Genomic DNA, 11503 nt, shown 5'->3' with positions numbered 1-11503 from the left:
TATCAAAGGTAGTGTTAATGCTTGTGTGCACAACACTGCCCCCTCGGGTCAGAAGGAGAAATGAACGGAGGCGGGCGCTCCCGGTGGCACACCTGGTAGAGCGTATACCACAGAGGCCCAGTCCTCGTAAGCGGGCAGCGCGAGTTCGAATCCGGCTCGGAGCCCTTTCCCGCATGTCTCCCCTCTGTCTCCCCCTTTCACTCTCTATATCTCTCCTGTCAATAAAACCTACGAAATGCCCCCCCCCCCCCCCAAAAAAAAGAAATGAACGGAGCAGGGCCGGTTATTCCTACAGGCCACCAAGGCGGCTGCCTAGGGCACCAAATTGGCAGGGGGGCGCCTTAAGCATACATCTTTGTTTTAAATGTACATTTAAATTTCATTTTTATGTTTATTTTTATTGCATTTGTATGTCTACATTTTATTTATTTTCAGTCTTTGCCATTCTTAATTTGATGAAGATCTGTGTTTTCTTATTTATTTATTCGTATTTTCAATTCAGTTGTTGTTGGTAAAGTTCCAAAGTTTCTAAAAATAAAAATGTTCTGAGACCATTACCTTGCTTGTAGTTCATGTATCAAATATTAGTGTACAGCATAATACATATAACATAGTGTACCTATATCAGAATGAATACATGGAATGGATGTGGTTCGGGGGGGGGGGGGGGGGGGGGGGCAAAATCTCAATATCGCCTAGGGCAGCCAATGGGCTAGAACCGGCCCTGGAACGGAGGTTTGTATTGTCAAGTAACTTGTGGTTTCTTGTTGAAAAGACAGATATTAATATTAGAAGAAGGCAATAAACAACACCATGAAGAAGAAAAGACTACACAGGACGCTGGATGAAGACAGGTCTGGCTTTTCTGAGTGATGCATTCTACTAATAGTGTCAAAAACCTGCAGTGAACTGGTGAAGTGTGGTTGTAAAGGTTCAAGGTGCTCATGCATAAAGGCACACTGGAATTGCAAAGATCTCTGTATTTGTAAATGTAACAAACAATACAAGTGAAGCTAATAAAGTTCAATTAAATGTAAGCATGTTTTTCATTTTGCACTGTATATGACCTATATCAATAAATGTCTGACCGCTTAGGAACCTTGAAATTACGTAAAAACATGGTGAAACTGAACTTATGTATTTGATCAAATAATCATCTAGTGATATTGTAAAAAAAAGAAAATGCAGATTTTGACACCAAGATTGACCTTCTATGTAGTTTGGAAGATATATTGGTTCTCATAGACTTTATATGGCTGCCATCTCCGATCCGCAGTCTTGATGAAGTGGCTCCTACCAAAAATTGAAACCTATGGTGATCGAGGGAATGTGGAAAAAACTTGGTGCTTTTTATGCTTGACCATAAGAAAGTTCCAATAACTAAGACTGGGTTATAGTTAGGGTTGCTAATATGTTTACAAAGACATCTTGGGATTTACTTTACCTCACTTTAATAAAACAGGTGCAATAGAAGAACTAGTTTTGGTGCTTTTAAATAAAGGGTATATAATATGCATAATATATTTGTTTTTATAGCTTAAAAGACATTAAATTAAAACAGGTGGTTATCATAAAGTTAATAAAACCAGTATACAAGGAGTGGAGGATTGGTAACAAGGTGGTTAATACCTGAACAGGGCAAAAGAACATTGATTTAACTCAACCTGATCCCAAACCAAATTAAATTTTAATGTATGAGTCACACCAGGACAACCTAATACCAGCCATTCAAGTTTCTTTTTTTTATTTGAAATCAGTCACCTTGAAAGAAACAGCAATAAACACAGCAACAATTGCATGTCAAAAACAATATAAAAACAAACCAACCCAATATAACTAAAGAATTGCTCTCCAGTATTTAAAATTGTACATAGTTGAAATATTGTCAATATGAATTATTAAGAGGAAAATACGTTGCCTTTGGCTTGCCTATTTCCTTTAAACACTTTAAACAAACATTCTCTTCTTACACTCTATTTAGCAAGTATGAGCAGGGTGTGATTTAATATTTGGACATCAATAAACCTGGATGTCTGCTGAACACAACCACAGACCAGTGCTACAAATATTTTCATGAATACAAAATCCTAAACCCTTTAAACTGACCTTTAAGCTTGATTAAACATGCAACTGTAAAATCCTGCCACAAAGAAAGACTCCCTGAGCAGATTAGTAATCTGTAAAAAAGGTCCCAAACTATCGATTAAGAAGCACGCTGCAATGGAAACTGAATACTTTATATGTTACAGTGCTAATAACAACCAGCTGAGACACGGATCAATCAGCTGGTACCTGGTACAGAGTCATTCTGTGGAAGTGGGAGAAGTCCGAAGGTCCAGGGCAGAATGGTTGATCCATGTGAGAAGTGTGTCGACGTGTTGGATTTTCTTCTCTCACAGTGAACTATGCCATATCAGTCACTGCGTTCTCTGTCTTCTGTACTTTAACTGGAGTCCCCGAGCAGTCTTCACCCTGCAAGACAGCAAAAGCAATCCAGTTCAATAAAAAGCCTGCTGGTCAAGTTCTTCACCTTCAATATATCTTTACTTGAACTTTTGTAGTCATTAAGTACTTTATTAACTGTCCCACTTCATAGATTTACTACAGCTAAGAAATAAAGACATATGAAAAACACTGCACATAGCATGTCACATAACACACGACATAACTTGTTTTAGAAACATGAAGACCACCATACACCTGCTTTACAATCCTGCAATTACTATCAGGAAATTCAATGACTTGCATGTAATGAAGTACTACCAAGAGTGGCCAACTAGTACTATGACAACCTCCCTCATCAATAGACAGTGTGGAAACCAGTTCACCTCGCACCTGAGTGGGACTTTGGTTAAGGTCAGACAGGTAAAAGAACCTGGTTAAGGTTAGAGAAGTAAAGGAACCTGGTTAAGTTTAGACATTTAAAACAAATTGGTTAAGTTTAGACATTTAAAACAACTTGGTTAAAGTTAGAGAAGTAAAGGAACCTGGTTTAGTTTAGACATTTAAAACAACTTGGTTAAGGTTAGACAAGCAAAAGAACCTGGTTAAGGTTAGACAGGTAAAACAACTTGGTTATGCTCTCTTTGTATTTATATGCAAGAGAAAAATTGCCTAAATCATGGCATATTTTGCCTAAGTCCCTTTTATTTGTTATTAAATCGATTTTGTGTCTTATTTTTTATGCAAACTTGTTCACACATCTGGTTGAACAGACTGTTACAATATCAATTCAAAATACCAATGTGCTTGCTAAAAATTGTGTTTTTTCTTGTTTTCCAAAAACGTTAAAATATGACTTAGGCAATTATGCTATTAGACTAACGATATGCTACCTTGAGCACTCTCACAGAAACCAGCAAACCAAGTTTTCTCTTGAGTTAGGCTGTAAAGTCCATACTAAATGCACTACATTTGTACAGCTCTTTATTATAGAAGAGACCTAGAGTATTCAGAGGATGTATAACTTTCCTACATACATTGACAATAAGGGGGTTTCTCAGCAGTTTACAGAAGAAAAGTGCTTGCCATCAAATTGTCAAAAATATAGAAATCTTTAAAATGTTGGAAATTACTAGGAAAGTGTGGCCAATCAAATAAAGTGTAAATATATCATCACGTGAACATTAAGTTGCTGAGCATTTCTGCTGTTTGAAAATGTGGGGAATTTGACCAAAATATGTATTTCTTGATTTTCAGATCTAATGGTGGATTGAGATTTTCTAGAATTCTACTAAAACAGAAGTGACTTAATCAAACCCACCTCTAGTAATTGACTATGTGTGGTTACAGGCGCTGCAGCATCCTGGGAATCTGACAAAGTTGGGAAGTCCAGCTCAATGTCCATGACATCATCAAGATCCAGCTCCTCACTGGAGGAAGAGAGCAAACAACAACATGAGTATGACCGACAGCAACACGCTTCCTTTAGAGTGACTCTTATCTTCAAACCTCCTTACATGTCCTCATTGACGTTGTCTTGGCCCTTCTCTGTCGGGGGGTCCCAGGCGTGCAGCTTCACCTTCCACAGTTTGATCTGCTGGTCCCAGGAGCGACGGCTGTACTTCCTGAACTTATTGGGAGTCTTTGGGTGAACACCTGACTGCCGCATGTGTCTGGAAACAGAAAAATGTAGGAGAAAAAAAAATGGAAACAGAGATGTTAAGATCAGAAATCAGAATCGGTTTTACTGCCAAGTAGGTTTGCACACAGAAGGAGTTTGTCTCGGTGCACTGTAGTAAATACAGCGCAAAAGGCACTTTTTTTTTTGTTGTTAAACTTTTTATTTGAAGGAAAACAAAACAGCACATACATGTTGCTCTACATTTTGTAAACATAAAGTCTTTTCATTATAAAACATAAAAAGAAAGAAAATGGTTTAAAAACGAAAATAAAATATATATTTTTTTAATAAATTAAATTAAAAATCAATATCACATCCTTGCAAAAACATTTACACTCTATTATAATACTCCTATAAAGACATACTTATACCTAAATTGATAGGCAACTTGAAAATCCCCCCCAAAAAAGACGATAATAATGATAATTAGAAAATCAAAACAGCCGTAATAGTGAGTTTAAAAGTCACGTTTTACTTATTTATTGCTCTATGTCACACACAGGTTCATAATAGCTGCCGTGCTGAGTGTGTAGACCTACTTTGGAACTTCTTTGATGTATCGGTCATAGGCCAGTGTGTTCTTGCCGTAGTTGATTTGCTTCTGCCGCCGTAGCAACACGGCCTCATCAGTCTCCATGTTTTCTCCCTCTCTTGAGTCACAGCTGCAACACAAAGACAAACAGATCAACTCATCAATAACAGCAACAGGCTGCCTTTCATTGTGAATGAAACCTCACAATTCAAGACAGTTGAACCTTCAAGATGGGGAAGGTTTAACTTTATGAAAATTTGTTTTGGAAAAAAACAATTATACCCATTTTCAGGATTCGTACACTTTTTCAGTGGTCAAATTCAAGCACTTTTCAAGGACTTTCAAGGTCCATTTTCAAGCTTTTCCAGTACCTTTCAACGGTTGTAAATGTCATGTTTTAGATGAGTACTTCGATACTAAAAGTGGTAATTTCACTCAACCATACCACCAGCAATGGTATTACACTTTTAACGAGTAAAAGTAGTTTGCTAATCTCATAAAACATACTGGTATGGGAATCTAGGGGCTAGGAGCAAAAGTAAGCTCACAAAAATCATCAGCTGGTGGAACTAAACACGACCCAAACTAGGAGGAAAGACCCACAAATACTTCAGGAGCCCTCACATCCACTAGGAATTAGAAAAAACTCCCTTCAGTAAGAAGATACAGGGTAGAGCAACAAGAAACATCTCAGAAACAAGAAGACGCAGGCGGAGCGGTCTTCATTTCAGATAGGCTATAGGCTATTCAGTTTATATATATTTCCATTGAAAATGCGTTTATCTATAGTCAGATTGCAAGAGAATTCCAGTAAGAATTTCAAGCATTTACAAGCACTTAATCCAAAATCCAAGCACTTTTCAAACCTTGAAATTCAACATTAAAATTGAAGCATTTTCAAGGATCTCAAACACCTGTACAACCCTGCATTTTGCTTGGGAAAGAGAAGTGCAGCTGATCTGTTCGCTCCAACTCAACCTTGTACAAGCATTTTAATGGCGATCACTGTCAAGGGTTTCCCCCCTTTTTTCAATAAACCAAGGCCACCATGTAGTGGGCTCAGAAAATAAAGAAAATGGTTTATGAGGCTTCATTGGTACATCACTAGTATAAACATTTATATTCAGGCGGCAGAGCCTTGTTAAAGCAGCATGAAAAGGGCTTGCTTTGCCAACAATAACTATTGTGAGTTTACGGGACAAAATGAAACAAAGAGAGGAGACGAACCTTTCAGAAGAACCAGAGGAAGTCTTTCTCTCTCTCTGAGTGCCCTCTGCACCCAGTATCCTCCTCCTGTAACTGAACAGAGTGCACACACAGTCAGTTAAGATAAGTACTCAATAAAGTGTGTGCTTTCAATGACTTTCAAAAAAAACCCTCTGAAACCGAAGCAGAGTTTGGTTACCGCTGCATGTCTCTCTGTACATCCCTCCTTATCTCGTCATCCTCCACCTGGCTGCCCCAGTCGGCACGTTTAGCACAGCGAGACACCGGGCCTGTGCTCTCTGGAGTGGTGAAGCTAGGGAGGGAGCACACACACCATCATTAACCCATTCAAGTCGGGAAAGCATTACTGCAATTCTACCATTAACCCATTGAGGCCTAAAACGCCTTTAAAACCTCTGGGCGATTTTAAAATAACCCACTAAAACCTGAAGTTTCAGTGTCAACGCCTACTAAATAATACATTTTTCAGCCTCTGTAGCAGATAGAAATTAAATTCAAGTATTCAATTAAAACAAGATAAATTAAAGCTGCAAGCAGCGACGAACTGGCCCGAGCAGAGTGCACTGCAAATTATTTGTTTCTTACCAAGTTAAAAAAAAAAAATCAGATTTAGAAGTGTTACATAATTTATCGTGTTTTAAGAGTTAATTTCTTATTTTAAGCATTCAACATGCTTATTTCTAAATTTAACAATCTAAATTTAAGAAATCTTGAATTTAATTGTTTAGGTTAACTGTGTTTAAAATAAATGTTGTAACTTGTCACAGGTCTCTTTTTCGAAAAGAGATTTTTTAAATATCAACAAGACTTTTACCTGGTTAAATAACGGATATATATATATATATATATATATATATATATATATATATATATATATATATATATAAAAGTGAAATTATCTGTGCATGCAGCAAGATAATTTCCCTCAGATTTAGTGTTTTTAGACACCCTTTTTTTTGCAGTGAAGCATTTACAACCCCCATTTGCAGTAATAAAAGAGACAATAACTGTTTGCCCTCCTCTCCTCTTGGAGGCACTATAGGACCAACAGCTTATTCTCCTCAGCAGTCACCTTGTGCAACTCTGCACTAACTGCCATTCATACTGTACATGACTTAGCATAACCATATCTACCCCTTACTGTATCTGTACTGTGTGCATTTGTACGTACACTGCCTGCACTTCTAGTTAATGCTGACCTGCACTCTGTTATATCAGTGCCTCTGTCTGTTCTGAATATAAAATTGAATCTAAATCAATAAATCAGCCTTCCCTGTGGCTGTATGCTCTTACCTATCATGTCTGTTGTCAGAGTGTCTGTTGCTGCCGTCTGTGTGCGCTCCGTTTTTTCTACCTCTGGATTCTTCTTCTCTCTTTTCCCCCCTTAGGCTTCCGTCAATCCCTCGTTTTCTGCAGTTGGACCACCGAGAGGGGCCGTAGTTCCTACAGGAAGACACAATAATGAAATTAATATAAACCATCTTCAGTTCAAGCATGTCTCATAGCCACGACTATCCCTGTCGAGCATGCATAAAGCAGAAAAAGCAACAAACACTAAAAACGCAGCATTGGTTGGATCTCCGACTGCAGAACTCATGGATTAAAATTTAAAAAAAAAATCTTCTGACTGAAATTTTATTCGCACTACAGCAAAGTCACATGCAGTTTGTGAAACACGTTCCAGGTTACTTGACACCTGCTTAAGAAATACTAATGCATAAGAATTCAGCACCAAAATGCAGCTATCACATTTAAATGCTCAACCAATACTGTTTTACAGGAGGATTTAAAACAGCTGTTCTATTGCATTTTTTTTTTGTCTTTTCAATTATAATTTTTTGGCAAAGCTTGTCATTACTCTCTCAAATAATCAAGCATCTACTTTCTACAACTTTCCATTTCATGTTTTTATTTTCCTTATTTTTTCAAGTAAACCTTTAAAAATAAGAAAATAGAAGAAAAAAACAGCCCCAGGACTAAATAACAATGGGTGCACATCACTATAGTGCTTTGTCTTATTAAAAAAAAATGAACAACAAACAGAACAAGCATCAAACAAACACCACAATTAAATTGCTAATAGGCTAACAGTTAGCTCTGAAGCAGTACAGTGTGTATGTGCTGCTGCTACATATAACAACCTGCAGCAATTGACGATCCTGTTTCCCACTCAAAACAAAAGGCGGTTGCCTACAGATTCCCTAGATAGGAAAAGACTCTTTTTTTATTGTATTCATGCATATTTTATTTTGTGCGGGCAGTACATTTTACATTTTATATTTTATTTTATTTATTTCTATCCCATCTTTAATTTATTGCATCTTACTGATCTATTGTTTACTACATCTCTTTGTATTGTGTTATGTATTTATTGTTTGTGCAGCACTTTGGAAACCTTGTGTTTGCTAAAATTGTGCTATATAAATAAAGGGGATTGGATTGGATTGGACTCTAGTTAAAAAGCAGGTTAACAACTCTGGAGGCTGGTTTAAACCTTAGTAATCGGAGAGAGAACAACCTGTACCGCCACATATTGCACACAGATGGTCTTTTCAAACGAGATCCTGTCTTTAATCACCCTTTAACTCTATAAAGCCAAGTGTATCATATTAGATACAGTATTTTTTGAGACCTCTACATCATCAAAAACCTGATGTATACATGTGTTGAAGATAAACAAACTGAGCAACAAATTGCACAAAAATACCGGATGTAGCAAAAATGATATGCAGGTTGCACGAGTGGATCAGTCATTGCTGCATTAAAAAACTTCATATCTGCAGATGTATGATGTTGTGTCATATGGAAAAAATATGTATTTTGCATGTTTGAGGAAAAAGGAAAAGTTAAAAATGTTGTTGTTTGATGTTTTTGTTAGTTCAAGAAAAACAAACTGTGAGCAACAAATTGCACAAAAAGACCTGATGTATCAAATATGACACAAATTAGAATTCATATATGCAGTTTATTTATTTTTTAAAATTCGTCAGCAAGTTAATAAGCACTCGGTTTTAAAAAAAATTGAATTTTCTGGCAATTATTTCATGGTTCAGGCTTTATAGGGTTAAAGAAACCATAGATTATATAAAAACGATGGTTGCCTCTTGTGAACTGGGTGCAAGTTATGAGACAATAGTTGCAGCTCTACTTCAAACAAACCAGAGCAGAAATGCTCAATTTAAAGATTCTCTTTCCCGCCATGTATGTTACTTCCTAATTCCGGTTGTTCTCACCGTCTGCAGCTGTTACTTTTTTTAGTAGATAATGCAAGTGAAAAAATAATGTTACCAGCAAATACAACGTTAGCACACATTAATAAAAACATGTTGAGAATGAAGGACTCCAGCTAAGTGAACAAAGTGCCCTCCATCATGTGAACAAAGAGACAATGGGAGCTCGTAGCGTTTTAAGTTCTGGTTGTTTTTTAACCAACTAATTTAAAACCTTACCTATCTTCCTGCTCGCTGCTGGGAGCCTCACGTCTTCTGCCTCTAGTCCAGTCAGACATTTTCTTGATAAGGAGTAACGTTAACTAATGTGGAGTGGTAAAATGTCTCTGTGTCCAGATGAGATGTCCTCCAGCAGCTCCTAATGTACAGATATACCAGATACCCGCCAACACTATAAGGCGCGCTCCCAAACAGTCCAACAGGTCACATGACCGGAAGGGGAGGCTCTATATGTCACATGATCTTCTTCTTCTTCTTTTGAGTTTTATTTGGCAGTTGGTAGACCAACGTACAGGTGCATTACCGCCACCTACTGGACTGGAGTGTGGGGTCCTGATGAGAGTGCATAAATATGACATCACACCCATCCTTTTTTTTTTTTTTTTTTTTTTTAAATAAACTTTATTAACCCTATAAAGCCAAGTGTATCATATTTGATACATAAGTTTTTGAGACCTCTACATCATCAGTGTGATATTTTTTTTCCCTGAAAAACCTGATGAATACATGAATTGATGATTAAAAAAACTGAGCAACAAATTTCACAAAAATACCAGATGTAACAAAAATGATTTGCTGGTTCCACTGGTGGATCTGTCATTGCTGCGTGAAAACTTCATATCAGCAGATGTATGATGTTGTTTTATATGGAAAAAAATATTTTGTATGTTTGAGGAAAATGTTAAAAGGAAAGTCAAAGTTTTATTTGGTTAAAAATATTAGGTTTTATATGATTATGTGAGTTTAAGAAAAGCAAATTGTGAGCAACAAATTGCACAAAAAGGCCTGATGTATCAAATATGATCCAAATTAAATTAATATATGAAAATTGATATTGAATTAAAAAAAAATGTCAGCCAGTTCAACAAACACTCCAGTTTTGAAAATTTAGAATTTTCTGGCAATTATTTCACAGTTCAGGCTTTATAGGGTTAAGGCAGTTGGGTGGGGTGTAATACAAAAAAATACATCAGAACGTCGCCAGGGGGTTTCAATAAATCATAAAGAGGTTGTCATACAAAAATATTATAAAAATTACAAATATTCAGAGTTTTAGCAGCTTTCAAATTAGTAGAGTCTTTAATAGAATTAATATACTGCTTGGTTTCACTTATAAATATAGAAAAGAGGGGATTTTTTTTTTGTGTATCGAGATTTATGTATGTGATATTTTGCCAATAGTATAATTAGATTTATAATGTAATATTGATTTTTTTGTGTGTGTATGGGAAGTCAGTGAAACCAAACAGTATATTTTCAAAACAAAGGGACAAATTAGGTTCAATTGAAAAAAAAAGGAAGTTACAAATATCTTTCCAGAACTTAGACGAAAAAGGGCGAGACCAAAATGAATGAAAAATACTTTCAGGGTGTCCTTCACAAAAAAAGCAATTCAAATCTAAATCTTTTTTTAAACGTTGAAGAAAAATTTTAGTGGGGTAGATTCTGTGAATTATTTTAAAAGAAATTTCTTTGATCTTATTGTTGACTATATATTTTGCTGGCAAATTCCAAATCTTCTCCCAATTAAGGTTATCAATAAAATTATTCCAATAAGCAATGATGTAGGGGGTTGATACAACTTCTGTCTGAAACAGTGAACGTATTTTTCGGTTATTGTTGCGTGTAGAAGAGAAACAAATTTGGCCAATTTCATGTTTGGATGGATCAAGGGGCAAAACAGTCGGATTTTGTGTTAAAGTGCATCTAAATAACATAATTACACCTAGAGGGATAGCATTGATACATCACACCCATCCTTCACAAACAGACTCTTTAAAAAAAAAGCCTAAAAACCTTTCTTTTTAAAAAGGCCTTTTATTATTTTAGTATCGTTGTGCTTTGGCTTTTTAACTTGTTTTTAATCTTGTTGTACTATGTAGCACCTTGGGATTGCTTTAATCAATCAATCAATCAATCAATCAATCAATCAATCAGACTTTATTTGTTTAGCACTTTTCATACAAGAGAGATGCAACACAAAGCACTTTACATAAAAAAAGGAGAAAATAATAATAATAAAAAGATAACGAAACATAGAAACAAGCAAACACCCTCCGCCCATCCGGAGCCACAAAGCACAAACTGAGGAAGCGCCATCTCAACATGGACGCAGGTTAGAAATAAATTAGATAAAGAAAAAAGTAAGATAAGATAAGATAAGATAAAATA

At 36.2% G+C, this 11503-nt stretch overlaps 1 protein-coding gene across 2 annotated transcripts; it reads right to left on the bottom strand.

Moving 5' to 3' along the window:
* Positions 1-1718: 1718 nt before the first annotated feature.
* Positions 1719-9573, bottom strand: slbp (stem-loop binding protein). 2 transcript variants are annotated; one of them, XM_059346070.1, is made up of 8 exons: positions 9332-9573; positions 7176-7325; positions 6061-6174; positions 5883-5954; positions 4663-4785; positions 3960-4115; positions 3764-3872; positions 1719-2472 (listed from the first exon to the last, which is right to left on the bottom strand). In XM_059346070.1, exons 1-8 carry the CDS (start codon positions 9388-9390, stop codon positions 2404-2406), a joined length of 852 nt encoding a protein of 283 aa, XP_059202053.1. In that variant the 5' UTR covers positions 9391-9573; the 3' UTR covers positions 1719-2403. The 2 variants fall into 2 exon arrangements, with proteins under 2 accessions (XP_059202053.1, XP_059202054.1); XM_059346071.1 differs by having other exon boundaries at positions 5883-5948.
* Positions 9574-11503: the final 1930 nt, after the last annotated feature.

Source organism: Centropristis striata, chromosome 12 (assembly GCF_030273125.1).
Source record: "Centropristis striata isolate RG_2023a ecotype Rhode Island chromosome 12, C.striata_1.0, whole genome shotgun sequence".
Lineage (NCBI taxonomy): Eukaryota > Metazoa > Chordata > Actinopteri > Perciformes > Serranidae > Centropristis > Centropristis striata.
This window is presented reverse-complemented; position numbering and strand designations above follow the sequence as displayed.